We start from the raw sequence: 18,242 nt of genomic DNA, 5'->3' as shown, positions 1-18,242 counted from the left end.
GCCACAACTACTGAGCCTGCACGTCTGGAGCCTGTGCTCCGCAAGGACAGGCCGCGATAGTGAGAGGCCCGCGCACCGCGATGAAGAGTGGCCCCCACTTGCCACAACTAGAGAAAGCCCACGAACAGAAACGAAGACCCAACACAGCCATAAATAAATAAATAAATAAATTTAAAGTGGTGGAGGAGGAGATTAAACACATGTAACAAATTTTTAAATTTTTAAAAAAATAAAAATAAAAATAAAACAGTGTCTTCAGCCTAGCAGATGCTTAATAAATATTTGTTAAATGAATACTGAATTCTTCCAGGACGATGATTGTACTCTATCCATTCCCAGCACTTACTATAGTGTTTGGTGATTACAGGGGTTTCAGCATTTGTTCTGTGCTCTATCACAGGCTTCCTAGAGTACAGAACTTAATTCGTACTACATATCCCTTTCCCCAAATCAGGGGAAATACGAAGGCTGCATGCAATTAATACGATGTTTTCTCGGGGGAGATATCAAATCCTAAACTTCTATGGGGTTGTCAGTACTGTATGTGGTAAAGATGAGAGGGGCTCCAGATAACAGAGTCAGGAAAGATACAGTCAGGAGGATGGACAGGCCAGGCTGGATTCTGGGCACGGACTGAACCCTGTCATGGGAGGGGAAAGTTTTCCTCACTCTCCCTTCCCTACTAAAAGTCAGAAGCCAGCACCCTCTTCCAGCAACCTTTCAAAACTGGGTCCTAGGATCTTCTTGGTTTCCATGAGATGGTAAAGATACAGACAGTGGGCTTCGCTGGTGGCACAATGGTTAAGAATCCGCCTGCCAATGCAGGGGACATGGGTTCGAGCCCTGGTCCGGGAAGATCCCACATGCCGTGGAGCAACCAGGCCCGTGCGCCACAACTACTGAGCCTGCGTTCTAGAGCCCACAAGCCACAACTACTGAGCCCCCGTGCCACAACTACTGAAGCCCGCATGCCTAGAGCCTGTGCTCCGCAACGAGAAGCCACTGCAATGAGAAGCCCGTGCACCACAACGAAGAGTAGCCCCTGCTCACCGCAACTAGAGAAAGCCCTCGCACAGCAACGAAGACCCAACGCAGCCAAAAATAAATAAATAAAATAAATAAATTTATAAAGATACAGACAGTGACACCAGAAGCCACCTACAGATTTGTTAAACTTTATTTCCTCTGAGTCTCTGGGGAGGCAGCAGGGATGTAAGGCGAAGTGGCAGCAGCTGCAGGGGCCTGAGCAGAGCTGGTGCTGGGAGGGGCCGGCATAGGTGGGACAAAGAGGCAGCGTTTAAATATTCAGGGCTGAAAGCCAGCTAATGGGTCTCCTTCATCTGTCTTTGGATTTTGTGCAGCATCTCCTGCATCCGTCGCAGCTGGAACAGGCACATGAATCAAAGTTGGGCCTTTCAGAGAGTCCTATAGATTTAGAGAAGTGCCCCCAACCTCTAATCCCTTCAGCCAGGGCCTTGGTAGCCCTGAGGTGTGATGGAGTCTCTGGGTAGAACCACTAAGCTACCAATCCAGGATCCAGATATGTACCAGGGCCAGGGATATTCCTATTCCCAAACCAAGAGATACTGAGGGTTATGATTAAGCAGGGGTCCTCTCAGGCTGGCAACCCCTACCGTCCCACCCAACTCTCACCTCCTCATCTTTCTCTCGGATCAGCCTCTCGGTTTCTGGATCTGTCCCTGGTGGGACAGCAGGAATGGGGAAGTCGGTACCACTCTCTCGAGTCAGTTTGCTGAGGGGGAGGGGAAAGGGGGGTTGGTAAGGCTAGGGAGACCCCAGCACCTGCTTGGATTGAGCCCAGAGCCTATAGAACAAAGGAAGGGCTTTGTCTCACCCAAGGCTGTGCTTGGGACCCCACCCCTGCCAGCTCTGTCCTGGCCTTTGGCCATACTTGCGATTCCGTTCTTTCACCACCAGGCGGGTCATGCTCTGGATGCACTGTGCCCGGTAGTTCTCATAATGTGTCTCCCGTGTCACGTCCTTCAGGTCCTGCATGTGAGTACGCACCAGCATTGTCCGCAGCTTCACAAAGTCGCAGTGCCCTGGGTTTTCCACTGCACAGCAAGGCTAGGGGTCAGCCAGGGGCATGGGTAGAGGAGAACCACTGAGGGCAAGGAGATACCCTGGTCACAAGCTCAGTGCTTTACCTTCCACAATGCCCCAGGGGTAGAGCCGGCCCCGAACTCGCCGCCCTCTGGCCTCTACCACAGTGTTGCTCCCAATTACAGCAAATGGGATGCTTTCCTGGAAGAAGTTAGGGGTGTCTGTCAACACCCCCATTCTCACCTGTTCCTTTCCACCTTTATCTTCATCTTCTCTGGTTCATTCTAGGAAACCAGGGTCCTCTTCCACCCCAATAGCCCACCCTTATATAGAATTCTACTTCCCTTTTCTGCCCAGAAGAAACAAGATGGGAAAGGGATGCCCTGGGGTGGCCCCACCTTTAGGGCTTGGTCCTGTAATTTGAAGTCCTCATCCTCGTCAGAGTCACAGTCTGGGAATTGGTAGACCTTGATTCCAAAGTGCTCAATCTCCTCCCGGATCTGGCAAACACATGAGGGGCCCATAGTTCTGGGGACCCCATCCTTTCCAGAAGCCCACCTGCTCCCCTCCCCCACCAGCTTCCCTCACTTTGCGTTTCTTGCGCTCCACTTCTGGAGGTGTCAGTGTGTCCGCCTTTGCCAAGATAGGCACGATGTTGACCCGCTGATGCAGGGCCTTCATAAATTCAACATCCAATGGCCGGAGCCTGGGGAACAGGAAACTGTGACCACCTGCTAGTGGCAGCCCTGCCCCTGGTGCTCTTGGCCTGTTCCCTTGGCAACACCCGGTGGTGTCAGGAGCCTCAGGCTCAGACCATACCCGTGGCCGAAGGGCGAGATGAAGTACAGGCAGCAGTGCACCCTGTTGTCTTGGATGTTCTTGCGGTTCAGGCCACTCTCATCTCGGAAATACTGCTCAAACTGCTGGTCGATGTATTCTGCCACAGGCTTCCAGCTGGGGCAGGGACAGACAAGCAGAGAAACTGGGATTGAGGGCTGCCTGGTGAGCTCTGGGACTGCAAGGAGCCCATGCCCCGAGCAGTCTTTTCAAGACTTTGCTACTCCCCGACTTGCTTTATTACATCTTCAGGGAGGTACCTGGGTGGGACAGGGGTGCATCTCAAACATCCTGATAGGAAATCAGACTAAGCACACAGACAGAGGTCAATAAATACTAGCTTGATGAACGGAAAAGAGCCCAGGTGACCAAACAAAGCAATAAGACTAGCAAGGTGCCGGCAGGTGAAAACCAACTGGAGGCCAGGGCAGCCCTAAGTCAGGTTCACAGTTCAGCCTCAGAGCCTTTGTTCACGTGGTTCCATCCTCTCCTCCACCTCTCCAAGCCCACTCCATCCTTCAAAGCCATATCCAAGAACCATCTCTTCCATGAAGGCTCCTGTGACTACAGCAATGCACACTGCTCTCCCCTTCCCTTCACCACACACAGAGGTTTTATATATATATATATATATTCAACAACCTCAATTTTCAAGTCTCTTGCTCTTCTGTTATTGAGTTTCATCCTCACTGATAGGTGCCCTGATGGGTGGACATTATGAGCATCATTATTCTCATTTTATACATGAAGAAGCTAAATCCAGAGCTGCTAAGAGACTTAATCCAGATCACTTTAGCTAGCAAATTCTCTACCCACTCAAGCCCCTGGCCTTCTGACTCCTAGTTCAGTGTGTTTGCCACCACAAAGCCCAACTCATTTACTAACCTAAGTTTTTACCTGATTGACACATGTTAGAGACCTGCTGCCCCCCCCACTCCCCCACTCCCACTGCCACTAGACTGTAAGCCTCCCAGTGACAAGGATTATTCACACTTGTTCTGCATCCCTTAACATGTCCAGCACAGGCTGGACACCTCGTCTGTGCTCAATAAATTCCTGCTGGTTGACTAAATGAGTATATGTGGTGGTACACTGTAAACTGTGAGGTGCCAGGCAAGTGAAATTATTATTATTATGGAAGGCAAGAGGAGGTAAGTAGACTGATTGAAGGAGAGAGTGATACTTGCTAAAGTAGGAAGCAGGTGCCGGTTGGGGCTCGAGTTTCAGGGCGAGCCCAGTTTGCTGAGACGTAGTCCCAGACCCGGAAGGGTGGTGATGACTGGAGACCACCTCAATCCAGCAGGACTACTTACAGAGACCATGCACCATGTACCAGCACAGTGTGTGGCAAGAATGTAAGAAGTGGCCTTCCCCTCAAGGCTTCGATCATGAAGTTGAAGATGAACCAGTGTGCTGAGCCGAAAGTCACGTGTTGTAATGATCAAGCACAAATGGAGGGGGTAGTGGTTCAGAGCACAGAAAGGTCCGTAAGGGTCTGATCAGTCTGTGAGGCAATTATACAGGGTCAGCTTCCTGGGCGTGTGACCCGTGCAGTCATACTGGGGCCCTGCGCTCAGAGAGGCCCACATTTGGTTTATTCTCTGCTGTGGCCATGCTGAAATTCTTAATCATTTTGAACAGGGGACCCCACACTTTTATGTTTCACTGATCCTGACATTATCATCTTAATATTCATGAGTATAATGTACACAGCCCTGTAAAAACTGTACGTCTTTAATGCATATTCACATGCATCTTTCTGGGTTGATTTTCAGATCAACTGGGTGAGGTGGTAAGGCCAGCATTTTTCAGTTGAAGAAATGGGAATGTGGTCATTTGCTCAAGATCACGCAGTTCCTAAATGCTGAATCAAGATCTGAACTCTCAGTCTAGGTGTCTCAGCACCGCCCTGCCTAACTCCCTCATCAAAGGCATCACCTTTTCTCCTGTCCTTATCACCCATTCTCCTCCTCATCTACTCAGGTCTGTCTGACTGACCATTATCTAAGCATCCTTCTAGTTCCTGAAAAAAATGTCAGGGATGATTGCGGTGGGGCTGGCAAGCCACCTTTTATTTTGGCAGGTGGCCTAGAGGGTCCCGGGAGTTTAAACAAAGTTCCACCCTTTGCCTCTTATTTCTCCCCTCACCCCTCCCTCCATGCACTCTCACGCCTTTAATAACTTGCTTGTAGCAACTAAAATGTTGCTGGTGAAAGGAATGGAAGGAGGGAGGGTGACAACTACTGACCACCTACTATATGTCAGGCTCTGTGCTACACGTTTTCACATGTGTTTGCTTTCTTGAGGCTCTTCTTTCCTATCTGTGTCCTCAACCCCATTCTAGAATTGTGGGTCAAGTCAACGGAACATTAGAGATCATCTGTTCCAAGGCCTTCCCTCTCACTTTACAGAGGAGACAGCTGTCCGGTAAAGGGCAGTGGCACGCTCGAGGGCACAAACCCCTTCTTCTTGACAATTGTGGGTGTGTCTGAGCCTATGTGCGCCCCTGTGTGTGTGTACGGAGTTGGTAGGGGTCGGGGCAGGGGCTGTGCTTGGTCAGACATACCACTCTGTGTTGTTGACCGCATCCCCAAAACCCGGTGTGTCCACAATGGTGAGCCGCAGCTTCACACCCTTCTCTTCTATGTCCACTGCATGTTTAGTGATCTCCACTGTTTGCATGATCCGCTCTGGAGAAGGGGGAAACTGAGGCCAGGGCAAGGGCAAGGACCTGCCCAGTCAGGACACACCACCCACCCCAGCCAGTGCTGCCCAGACTGCCTCACCCACACTGCCCCCCTTCCCGCCCCCGGGGGCTGCCTGGGGGCCTGTTCTCTGGGAACCAGCAAGGAGCACATTTCCCAACACAGGAAATGCCGGTGGCTGTTGGCTCTGGCCCCAGCCTCTTCTCTGCTCCCGGCTCTTTTCTCGGATTCCTGGAATCCTTTGGGGGTCAGAGACTCACTCCAAGAGCAGGATTCTGGTCCCTGCCCTGCTTCGGCACCCAAATCTTTAGGGAGCTGGCTGGTGGGCTGCCAGGCTAAATAGGCCTACAGAGAGATGCCGGCAGTCTCTCTAGGAAGCCACGGCTCCCTGCATGCTGGGGAAGGCCCCATCCCTCAGAGCCTGCAGTCAGTTCGATTTCCCAAGTCAGCTCTGCCTGCCTGTCTCCATGCTCCTCTCCTTTCCTCACCTTCAGCACTGAGGAGTTTCCGGTCCCGGTACAGATCAGTGAGGAAGAGGCTATTGACGAGAGTGGATTTCCCCAGACCAGACTCTCCTGACAGGGGAGAGAGGACAGAGGCACCAAATCAGATCTGTAACCAAGAGGCAACCCCACCAGACCAAGGTGGCGGGGTTGCAGGGGCAGCTGCTCTCTTACCTAATTGGGAAGAGACTAACTAAACCACAGCAGAGCTGGAAGGAAGCAGAGGCAAGAGCTCGTCCAGCCTTCTCAGTTGGATGAGGCCCAGAGAGGATAAGAGATTGCCCAAGGTCACACAGAGAAAGGCAACTACTAGAAAACTGAGGGTTAAATGTTCTTTGTACCTCGTCACCACCCCCTCCCCTGCAACGTATACATACTTTTGGCCACCCATGTCTCCCAGCTATTTTGCAAAAAAGGCACAGCCCCTGGCTTTCTCCTGCCCTACCCATACCCACTCCCCACATATAGACCATCCCCACTTGAAACACCTCTTGCCCAGCCCTGCCCTGCCCCGCCCCTGCTCTACCTGCCACCATGAGGGTAAAGTCAAAACCTTTCTTCACGGACTTTCGGTGGACTTGATTGGGGAGGGTCGCAAAGCCCACATACTCCTTGTCATCCTAGTGGACGAGAAGGCAGAGTGCATCAGGGTGGAGGCAGAAGAACCCCAGGACCCAACGCCAGCCTGAAAGAGCAGTGCCAGGCTCCTTTGAGGCCCCATCTGGGGCTACCAGCTGGGTTCCTGTCCCTGCTGATATTGTCAGTTTCCAACGTACCTGGGGGGTGACACCACAGAGTTGGGGCCAACACAGGACAGAGAGGGGCTCCAGCTCAGCACGCACATGCGTGCACGCGCACACACACACACACACACACACACACACACGTGCACGTCCACACACACTCGGGCTCCCTCTGCTCCCTCCCTGGGTCCTCCTGCACCAGCCCACTGAAAGGCAAGGGCAGGGCTGGAGGCTCTACCTCAGAGGAGTCATAGGGATCGAGCTTGCCCCACGGGCTGCGGGGCCGGGCTGAGGGGCTGAGAGGGGCTGAGGCAGAGATGTACTGCTGGCTGTCAGAGGGCTGGGGCCACGAAGGGGGTCTGAACTCCAGGTCATCCTGGCAGAGGTCCGAGGCCTGGGGCCTCGGCTCCAGGATTTGGGGCCTGTACACCCAGGTCTTGGCCTCTGGTTGGTGGTAGGTCTCGCTTCCTGGGAAATCCTTCACGAACTTGTTCAGTTCTGCATCATCCGCGTCCTCCAGAAAGCGCTTAATCTGAGGGTTCGGGGTGGGGTGGGGTAGGCGGGCAGGTGGCAGGAAGGGAAGAATGAAGGAGGAAGACAGGAGAAGGCGAGAGGGAGAAAGGAAAGCACTTATGGTTAGAAAGGAAAGAAACTTGCACAGGCGGCCAAGCCAGAGGAAGCGCTCACCATCCCTCCCGCAACTGCTCACACGCCTCCCTGGTCCAAGGGTCCAAGACGTCAGGAAAGGCCCTGGGTCCCGCAGCAGCCCTGGGCAGCCCCCAGAGCCCTTGCAAAGTGCTCTGGGGAACTGAGTAGCTCCAGCCCCAATGCTCCCTCTCAACAGGGTGCTTTTTGAGGCTGCCCTTTCGAGCCAGGACCAGGGACTGCCCCAAAGGCCAGGAAGTCAGGCCGAATGAGGGGGAGCAGACAGAGGCATTAGAGCCGAGAGGAGAATGAGGCTCAGGACTCTGAGGAGAGTGCAGACAGCCAGAATGGGGTAGGGGCAGGAAGGAGTGAGGGAGGGGAGAAGGGAGCTGCCAGCCCCAGGCAAATCAGGAGCCAGCAGGGGTCTCTTCGCCTTCTGTCACTGCAGTCGCTGAGCTCTGGGACTGAGATGCAGACTCTACTGGAGGCGCTCACTCCCCAGGACTCACTGCCCAGAACTCAGTACAGCTGACCTGACCCCCCTTATTCCAGACACTGAGCCACACAGAGCCTGAGCCTGGGCCCCAGGAGCGAAGGGGAAACCTGCCAGTGGATGCTGGGTGTGGGTGAAGGGGAGCTGGGAGGGACCAGGTGAGGGAGGACGGAAGGACACTTCTGACAGCCCCCAACTGTGAGGGATGTGTAGGGGGAAGCACCCGCAGCTGCCCCTTGCCCCCTGTGCCCAGAGATAGGCTTTAGCCTGCAGTGCAGGAGGGGGTCTGGTCTCAACTGTGAACCACACGGGTGGTAGGCCGGGGGTGGGGGGGGCTGGCTCCTCTGTGGAGACCTGCTCCACTCCATCTCCAGCTGGGAAGACAGGCCACCCCCGCCCCCTACTCTGACCCTCAGCTCCAGACCCTAAAGCCTCCTCTCTCTCCCTTTGGGGCCAGCCCCCGTTGCGGAGTGCCTGGCGGTGCTGGGCTCAGCTCGGCCTCACAAAACCCACGTGCCTCCCCCAGACAACGGACAAGGGCCGGCTTCACAGTCTGACTCACCCTCTGGGAATCAGCCAAGCCAGTGGGGGCTACCCCAGGCCACTGCGGAGTCCCAGCCCAGGGTGAGGGGAGATAACATGGCCGCGGCCTTCCTGCAGGCCCCCGTTTTACAAAGGGAAGAACTGAGGGATGCAGTCACGCTGCCAGGTTTACGCAGAGGGAAGGGACTGGAGGGGGAGGCTAGAGGGGAAAGTCCCCTAAGAGCTACTTCCAGGCTGTGGCCTCTCAAGTCCCCATACCTGCTGATAGCCGTAGTCTCCAGGGCTTGCCTAGACAGGAAAAGGGGTCTTTTAGATGGAAACTGGAACCAGCAGGTAGGGGCCAAGTGGCCAGAAGAGACCGTCCTGAGGCAAGCCTGACCCAACAGGCTTTTTCTTACCCACAGTATTTGTGGGGGCCGGTGGGGTGACCATACATCCCAGTTTATGTTTGTTGTTCTGGCATAATTGCCCCTTTTCACTCTGCAAAGTGTCCCAGCTTGGACGATTAATTATATGGCAACAGAGAAGGGATGGGGCTGGGGGTGGCAGGTCTTGTTTTCTGGCAGCTGAAGAGTCTGGGGAATTCGGGGAAATCCTGCCCCTCTGCACAACCCCACAGTGACCCAGCAGTCGGTCTGGGGGTCAGGCTGAGGGTGGGAGAGAGAGGACTGCACTCCGCCTGGTTTTCCCCAGGGGCACTGAGCAGCAGGGCAGCAAGGGAGAAGGGAAGGCACTGATGGAGACCCCCAGCCCTTGCAATCTTCAAGTAGCGTCACCAGGAACCCAGCACCACTCTCCATGCCAGGGAGCTGCTCATCAGCACGGAGGGGCCCACAGGGGCTCTAGACAAGGAGTCAGGACACGAGGGGCCTCACCTCCTGTCTGTCCTTCCCTGCCCCCGGCTCCACCAGCGACCAAATCATTTTCTGACTTTGACCCCCAATCCCAGCCAATGCAGGGGGAAGACAGGGCAGGTCCACCCATCTCCCAGAGCAGCACCTTACCCCAGCTTCAGTTCTGTCCTCAGGGACAGAACTGCCTTGCCATCCCAGTGAACGGTCCATGTCCCACGCTTCAGACTCCCTGTCAGCAAGCTCTAGGTCTAATTTTATCTCCCAAGAAAAGTTCCTCACACACAGAAACAGCCTGGTCTTGATGCTCTTGTTGTAATCCAGCGTCCTGACTTGCTCCTTTCCCTTTCTCTCTGACCCCCCTGTCTCTGTCAGGGGCCAAAAAAGCCTGTGGAATGTCCTTCCCCAACCCCTCCTCCTCCCTTCCCTTGGCTCCCACCCTCCACGGACAGCTCAGCTGCAGCAGGATCACTCGTTTTTTCTGCAGTCCCCTCCTCCTCTGATTGGCTGCCCCATGATGCCTGCCCGCTGCCTACCCCGATGGGCACAGCACCAGCCTCCCAAGTCTGTCTGCAACACAGGCTCTTGATCCACTTGGCCTCTCCTGTAACCCCCAAGGACACTGAGGCCTGTCAGAGGGTTGAGACCTGTCCCCAAGGTGACCTGGTCCATCAGTACATGGGGCAGCTACCCAGGAGACTCCAGTCCCAAAGGATTCCAATCTCTTTCACCTTAACTTCAAGCAGTGCTGAAGTAGTGGGGGGTGTCCTATAATCCCCTGGGTGTATGTTCTCTTAGGAATGGCCCCACTTTTCTTCCCAGTGTCCCTCTGTGTCCTCTCATTGGAGAACCTCACTGCCTTCAGAAATCTGCCCCTAGTTTTCCCTGCAGAGAGTCCCAGTCACGGAGAGGCCTTTGCTGCAGGGACTCCTCCCATCCTAGGATACCTGACCTCTGACTCATGGGGACCTGTATCACTTTCCTCACCCCATCACTTTCAGAGAGTCAGCAGGGGAGCTGCTAACACTTGGTCTCTGAGGGGCATGAGTTCAGGTCAAGGAGAGACTGGGATCCCAGAGGCTTCAAAGTTGCCGATTAGGTGGGAGACAAATTGAGGGACCTAACTGGGAGTGTGCAGATGGAGCACTTGACTAGGAGTCAGGAGGCCAGTGTTTCTGGTTTGGCTAGAAATACCCTTTGTGATTTTGAATAGTGTCTTAATTTCAGGGCCTTAATGTCCAGTTGTGAATGGCCCTTCCTTGCCTCCCAGGAAGGCTGGGGAAAGAAAGCACTCCCAGATGACAGATACCTCAAGCTGCTTTGAACCTGGGGAGAAAAGGTACATCTCAAGTCACAGGATGGTTATTAATGTTAGCCAAGTCATTCTTTCTGCATGCCAATTAAAAACCCCTGGGGCTCCTGGGCTGGGGAGCTCTCCCCACTGATCTCTGAAGCAGCTGGGTGCCTGATCTCCTTTCACAAAGTGACCCTCATAGAGAAGTCTGGCTTGACATGAACCCAGACAGCTTAAGGACTGGGCTGGCTTGAGGCAGGGGCCTGAGGCTGAGGACTCTGGTGGTGACGGGGTGCCTTTAAATACAGAGGAACAGGGTGGCCTCAGCCAAGTTGAAGCACCAAGACCTCAGCTGAACTGAACTTAGTGTGTGGCAGAAAAAGCCCCTCTCGGCCCCTGCACTAGGGACACTTGGCACTAAGAACAATCAGTGCTCCCCCAGGCTTCCATCCCTGGTACAATCAGTCTGTCCGTCCCCATGTGAGGAGAAGGATAGGGGCAGGGATAAAGGCAGGCACCACTTGGCCTCTCCCAGGAAACCCCACTTTGGGGAAGGTCACAGTGTCACCAAGACTTCCTGGCCAAGACTTGGGCCTCGGCCTGGACACAGCTTGAGAGAGAAGAGCCCAAAAGGTTGGCCTTTCTAGACCTGGAAGCGTCTGATTCCACAGGGCCCAGGGAGTTCCTTTCTGGAGGCTGCCCACAGCCAACATCCTGCCCCACAGGCTGGTCACGGATCTCCTCCTGCTGTAAACAGCCTATGCTTCCCAATGCAGAGGGCAAAGGCTAGGGGGCTTCCAGACTGGGAGGAGAAGCTGGCATAGGGCCTGGAGGCCCTGACACTCAGCATAATGTGTTTGTGGCAGACTCTAGCAATGATGGCAGGAAAAGAGCTTGCACCCTCACAGCCAAACATCAAAACTTCCTACCTGGGGGGTCTTCAGGGAGGTTGGCTGGGGTTACTGTTTCTCCTCCCACCACAGGCAGGTGGCAGGAATGAGTTCCCTCCACCCTGCATCACTGCAGAGGGACCTGGTTTCGGGGGAGGGGGTAGGATGCCGCAGGAGGAAGGTTCCCCATGGTTCCTGTCTCAGAGGCAGAGGGATATAGCTGATCCCACGGGGTAGGATGGTGGCTGGGCCTCCCTCTCTCCGAGGTCCCTGGGCAGACGGTGTTGTGGGAAGGGAGGGCCCAAGCGTCTCACCATCCCTCCTAGGGAGTCAGGCAGTGTTTGCGGGCCTCCTGTGTGTGTTTTCCAAGGAAGTTGGTGCTGGTCCCTGAGCCCAGGGTAGGTGGGCGAGGAAGAGTCACCCAGGTAACAGCTGACCCAGGCAAGGGTGGGGATCCTCACCTCCGCCCCTGCCTGACTCACTCACCCCAGCCCACCAGCGCGTCTCGGCCGGCGCCCCTCCCCACCCAGCACGGACCCACCCCTTCGTCCAAGAACGGGGCAGCACCCCGGTGGCCGGGGCCCACTCCATGTCTGCTCGCATCAGAAGAAGAAACTTGGGAGCAGCGACGCAGCGCCGTCCGCCAGCCTGCCTGTGCCCGCGGCAGGCGACAGCGCCTCCCGCCCCGCACAGCCTGGACTGCGGCGCCGCGGGTCTCGGCGAAGCCGCCCGGGAGCGGCGGGCCCTGCGCGCCCGGCCCCGCCCCGCGCCCGCCAGCCTTACCATGGCTGCAGCCCGGGCCGGGCCGGCTCCGCCTGGACAGCGCCCGAGCGACCCGCGGCCGAAGCTGCGTGCCGACCTCGCCACACCGCCTGCCCCCGCCCGCCGCCCCGAGAGCGGACCGGCCGGGGGCGGGGCCCGGCAGCGGGGGCGGGGCTGGGCTGGGCGGCCCCGGGGCGGGGCCTGCACCTCCGCGGCGCGGGGAGCCGGCGCAGGCTGGGCAAGGGGCGGCTGGGCAAGGGGCGGCCGGCCCGCCGTGGGGCTTTGCAGCTCTCGACCCCCGGAGACAGGGTGCGGAGAGGCGCTCGGGACGGCTTCGCTGTTCACCTGGCTCTTCCTTACTCAGCCCCTAAAGAGTGGCCTGCACAGGCAGCGCAGCACCGTGGGGGCTTGAGCCAGTCCCCAAAGAAAAAGGAAGGGCCCACCTGGTATCCCCAGGAGAAGAAACCTTTGGAAGGAGAGGGGAGTTTGCCTCACAGGTTGGAGAGAACCGATCAGTTACCCCGGAGAGCCCACAAGGTTTGTGGGAGTTGAACCCAGCTGATGTCCAAGTTACCGATTGTCCATACCCTCTGTACACCTCCTAAGGTGGAATGTCAGACAATCTCCACCTCCAGCCAAGCTGTGAAGAAGAGACAGGAGGTTCCCTTCGTGCAGGACCCTAGATTAAAGATTAAAGAGGATTTGCTGCATAAATTATGCTGGGATCATCTGTTGGAAGAATGGAAGGGAGAGGCTGAGTGGCATTTCCGGGGCAGTGAAGCCTTGCCTGTGGCTGTGGAAGGTGGCAAGGGCCTCAGGGGAGGCCATGCTGGGCAAGCAGGTGAGATGCTGTGGGAACAGATGCCCCAGCAGCTTTAGAGGCATTAGAGGCTCAGAAGGGTCAGCAGCAGCTAGGAGAACATAGATGCTTAGCGGGTGGGGAGTTGGTGGGGATTTCCTGAGCTAATACAGGTCTGAGCTGGTCAGGCTTCTGTGGAAGTTTCCAGCAGCATGCCCCTCCCTGACTTCCAAGAGTCCTCTTCCAGGGCAGACTGACTGGCTTGAATACACTTTAGACAAAACTGAGGCCACAGGCATGGCCCCCTCCCTCTATTGGTAGAAGTGCCAGAGGCCTGCCTACACTATTTCAGTCTGATCCGTGACCCAGTGGTCTTGGTTGGGATCCGTCAAAACTCAGCAGAGAGAGGGAGGGGGCCTGGGTACCACAGGTGAGATCAGGTTCAGAAAACATGGGGCTGCTATTGAATATTTGGCAATGGTGGGCTGGAGGATAGAAGGGGTGTCATTGCTTAAAGAAGTGCAGGGAGCCTGGGTTCAATCCCTGGTTGGGGAACTAGATCCCACATTCATGCTGCAACTAGGAGTTCACATGCCGCAACTAAGAAGCGCACATGCTGCAACTAAGAAGTCCGCATGCCACAACAAAGATCCTGCGTGCCGCAACTAAGACCCAGCGCAGCCAAAATAAATAATAAATTAATTAATTAAAAAAAAAAAAAAGAATACCTCTTGGATGCTTCAGTCTGCAAGGCCTGGACTGTGGGTGCTGGGCCCAAGGGAGAAAGCCTATGTCAAGGAAGACAGGCCCTATCACAAAGCCTTGTTTTCCACAATCATAATGTCCCTCCTTCCCCCAGTTCTGGCTGCTGCTCAAGTGTAGACACAAACACATCTCAGCTAGCAGCTCATCCTCAGCTGCAGCTGGAATCCCAGCTCTGCTCTGGCACCTGCTGCCCGGACCCCAGAGAGCCCTGTGTTTCCTAAGGCATGTTGGTGCCAGCTTGCTTTGAAGGAAGTGAGGCCCCAAAAGAGGAAGGGACCATGGAACTCATCTCCAAGCCAAGAATCTTGTGGTCTTGATGGTCACAGGCCCAACATGAAGCATGGGCTGGGCAAAATAAAAGCCTAAGGTAGACTCTGGGTCACTCTACCTATACAACCCCGCATGCTAGCCCTGCAGCAATTCAGGGGTCTCCATGAGAACTTGGCCTGGGAGTAAGTCCCCATGCCAGCTCTGGCAATTATCTCACTGCCTGAAAGTCCCTTCCCCTCCCTGTGCTTCTGTTTCCCCCGCTGAAAGAGAGGATTGTTCTACCCTCAACTCCAGCTCTCATGTTCTATATTGGGACAGGTAGAGTCTGACACTTGGTCAGAAGCAGGGCTGAGATATAGCAGCCCTTGTGTGAGTCACTGGTCACTGTGTGCTCTGTGCCACCTCCAGCCAGCAGGTTGTCTGGCCAGCCTTGCCTCAGTGCCCCTCAGCTCTTGGAGCTCTGGTTCTCTCTTGAAATTCAACATCCCGGGAGTTCCCCGGTTGCCTAGTGGTTAGGATTCCAGGCTTTCACTGCTGGGGCCTGGGTTCAGTCCCTGGTTGGGGAACTGAGATCCTGCAAGCCATGCAGGCAGAAAAGAAAGGAAGGAAGGGAGGAAGGGAGGAAGGAAGGAAGGAAGGAAGGAAGAAATTCAACATCCCACCAGGCATCGATGTCCTTGACCAGGGTACAATTTCTGGGGCACTGCTGGGGTGGGGTATTCAAGCCAAGCGTCTGGAGAGTCGACACATACCTTGCACAGAGGGTGATTCTTCTGGGAAACTCATATCAGCAACCACGGCCCCAGTCTGCTGTCCTGGGCTCCCTCCACTTAGATCAGGCTAACATGGTCTTTACGGAAAGCCTCCTGGCCCCCGCTCCACTGGATCTTTCCTGCCCACCCATGGGTGAAGGGTATATGGCACAGTGATGGCAAACAAGGATGCTGCACTTGGGCCAAGCCAGGGCCCAGGTTCAAAGTCAAGAATAAAGAGTAATTACCACCAGAAATCAGGATTTCAGATCTGCCTGACTAGCAAAGGCCACATTTGCCTCTCAGTAGCAGTTCCCCTTAAGTGGTGCAAGAGCTAATAGTACCTCTGCCCCAGAGGTGTTGAGTCAGTGATGATACAGTCAGAGAGCCCTGGTGGAGCCAAACGTCTATCTATCACTGGCTTGTGTCTTTCAAGGAAACCTTAGCCAGTCTGCCCAGCAAGGTCTGTGCAGAGGCAAGAAACTAAAATATCCTAAGCCTCACTCCTTCCCTTATTGCTCCCCAGTGTCCCATGATTCTGGGGCAGGCATGAGATGTGGGTGGCAAGGTCAGGGAACGCAGTTTCCTGGCACCTGCTGAATGGCCGCAGCAAGGGACAGTTCCAGAGCCAGCAGGGTGATAGAAGCCAGCCAGAGGGCCCTTCCAACATCCTCTCTGCGGCAGGGCAGGGCACAGGAGGCTCAGGGATGGAAGGGACTTACACACCTCCTAATACCACTACCCCCTGCATGTCTGACTCCCTTCAAGTCCCCCTCCCTTGACCTTCCAGCTTCTGCTCGAATATCTTCCATGGCCAAAAACTCACTGACTCTAACAGCTGCCCTTCAATCTTTGGGTGGTGAGGTACCAAGGTCTTCACTATACTGAGCCCAAATCTGTCTCCCCCTGGTGTTTACCCTCCAAGTGCCTCCATGCTGGAAGCTTTGCTGACTCGTTACCCTGGACTTTGTTTGCCCTTTGATATTCACTTCCTTTCAAGTGACCCATCTGTATACTTTTCTCTCCAAATTAACCACAAGCCCCTCAAGGACAGGGAGTATGTTTTCTATTTTAACCTCTACTCACTTCAACTCAGTGAATCTGTCACGCGATGTCTGCCTGGGTGATCAGGCCTCTGCCCCCAAGAGATGTCTGATCAATATGGATTGACCGAGAGGAATCATTGCTTAGTTTCCACTCTGATTTTGGAGTACAGACAAGCCTTGAGGCTATGGGCTTCGCTGACCCATAACCTGCCCTTCATTCTGGCTGTTTACCAGCTCACGCTGACCTCCCAGCCTCTCAGTTCAAACGCAGAGACCCAGATGTTACCCCCACTACAACCTTTCCTCTCACAATTCTTGATATCTAACGGTGCTACTGAAATATCACGAAGTTATCTCCCAGGAATATGTGACTACAGAAAAAGGGTTTATACACCACATACGAACCCCTGGGGCAAGATGCTCCCTAGAGCGCTCCAGGCATTGATGAGCAAGCTCTGGGCCTCGGTGTCTTCATCTGTGAAATAGGGAGAAAAAGTCTACCTCATAGGTTTGCTGTGAAGATTCACTAAGGCAATACACTTAGCGCTGGTATAATCACTAAAATGAATGGCGGCTATTATCTCAGCTAACACCGAAATTATCAACACCAAACTAGCAACTGTCAACTGTGACTATTTCAAATGCCTTCCCTCCAAAGAATGAGCATGTGCACGTGTAATGGGTGTAGAGGGATGGGAGAAAAGCCTCAGTCTAAAGTGACACCGGAATGACCATGCTGCCACCAACTGTGGAGTCAGCTTCTCCAGCTAGACACCACTCTATCTCCAGAAAACAGGTCTTGGTTTCAGACTTACTGAACCCAATTCCCCAAAACAGCCACTGTTGAGACCCCTGGAGCTAGATGACTTTGCCTGTGGTAGGTGTGCCAAGGAAATGACTTTGGCTGATCCAGTCCTTCCATCTACAGTGTCAGAGTCTGAGCTTCCCTCAGGAGCTGCCTTGCATTCTGTCCCCCTCCTCCAGGCCTGCATTCAGCCCCCAAGGTGCAGCTGTCTCTTGCTTCTCCCCTCATGGCAGCTGGGCCAAAGGCAGCTGAGCAGAGGAGGGTGAAGGGACATGATCATTTCTGTCACTCAGGACAGCCTTCCTCTGGCTGAGCAGCTGTCAGATGGCTTCTGCGTTACAGATTGGCTTCCTCATTTGAGTATGCACCTACCCTCTGAAGCCAAGCTCCCTAGTCTACTCAGGCCCACTGTCTCTCTTCTTACCTGAAAAACCCACCATTTTAAACAGCACCAAACTACTCTGATAGAAATGTGTAATGTTGGAGATAGGTTCCAGGCAGGGAACCAAGCAGCTTCTGGAAATACACTAGAAAGTCCAAAATGGATGTGGCTGATTCTTCCCTATGTGTGCTCATTCTGGGCAGAACAAAAAAATGAAGGGATTCTGCCATCAAGCTCGGGAAGAAGGCATAGCATTTTCCTGCCCTCATTGTACGGACAGAGGGAGTAATCTGCCCACGTCTCCCGGTGGAGGTAGGACATTACCCCCCTGCCCTGTGCTTCCAGAGGCTCTTGCTGAGGCATACCACACCATCTGTCCTAGGCTGACCAACTGTCCCGGTTTGCTCAGGACTCAGGGAGTTCCCAGGATGCGAGACTTTCAATGTTAAAGTCAGGAACACCCGGGGCAAACCCTGATGAGTTGGTCAACCTAGCCTGTCCCCAAAATAGCAAGTCTGGGCCAGAGGTCTCCAGCCTCCCATCCTGCTCTGGGCTTGACTGCCCATGATAGCTGCAGTGAACAAGGCACCATCTGACAGGAAAAGCAGCGGGGTAGCGAGGGTCAGGCTGCTATGAAAAGCCTCCCAAGGTGCCCTGCCCCATTTTCAGCAGCTCTGCTCCATCCTTTCAACAACCCCCTTCCCTTTCAACTATGAGCCTCTCATAGCAAAGAAAACAAGAGAAAGAGAGTACAAAGCAAGAGAAAATGAGGGGGTAGGAAAATGATTCTGGGGTTCCCTCCAGACAGCCCATACCCTAGGATTCTGTTAACATCCCCAGGAATGCGGAATCTCCCTGTGCTGCTCCGAGGCTCTGGGTTCTTCTTTGCCAGGTTAGTCTACCTGAGCAAAACTTCCCTGTGACTCAGGAGCCAAGAGGAGGCTGGCCATCCCATCCCCCAGGGACAAATGACATGTCACCCTTAAGATACTGAAGTCTGCCTTAGGCATCACTGAAACAGCCTCTTCTTGTTCCTGCTGTTTTCCAGAGTTGATTCCGTGCATAATTGATACAGCAGGGAGTAGACCACCTT

At 54.6% G+C, this 18,242-nt stretch overlaps 1 protein-coding gene across 8 annotated transcripts; it reads right to left on the bottom strand.

Annotated features, from left to right (window-relative positions):
* Positions 1–1,154: 1,154 nt before the first annotated feature.
* Positions 1,155–12,453, bottom strand: SEPTIN4 (septin-4). Of its 8 annotated transcripts, none has more exons than XM_057536640.1 (13): positions 12,352–12,427; positions 8,792–8,821; positions 7,091–7,384; positions 6,636–6,729; positions 6,095–6,181; positions 5,468–5,591; positions 2,884–3,018; positions 2,653–2,770; positions 2,463–2,564; positions 2,169–2,265; positions 1,913–2,075; positions 1,654–1,753; positions 1,155–1,382 (listed from the first exon to the last, which is right to left on the bottom strand). In XM_057536640.1, the coding sequence occupies exons 1-13, from the start codon at positions 12,352–12,354 to the stop codon at positions 1,323–1,325; spliced, it is 1,407 nt and encodes a 468-aa protein (XP_057392623.1). In that variant the 5' UTR covers positions 12,355–12,427; the 3' UTR covers positions 1,155–1,322. The 8 variants fall into 8 exon arrangements, with proteins under 8 accessions (XP_057392623.1, XP_057392622.1, XP_057392621.1 ...); XM_057536639.1 differs by lacking the exon at positions 12,352–12,427 and adding an exon at positions 9,538–9,754 and having other exon boundaries at positions 6,663–6,729; XM_057536638.1 differs by lacking the exon at positions 12,352–12,427 and adding an exon at positions 9,538–9,752.
* Positions 12,454–18,242: the final 5,789 nt, after the last annotated feature.

This window comes from Balaenoptera acutorostrata, chromosome 20 (genome assembly GCF_949987535.1).
Source record: "Balaenoptera acutorostrata chromosome 20, mBalAcu1.1, whole genome shotgun sequence".
In the NCBI taxonomy this organism is placed as follows: Eukaryota; Metazoa; Chordata; class Mammalia; order Artiodactyla; family Balaenopteridae; genus Balaenoptera; species Balaenoptera acutorostrata.
Note: the sequence above shows the minus strand (reverse complement) of the source record. Positions and strands in the feature narration are given on the sequence as shown.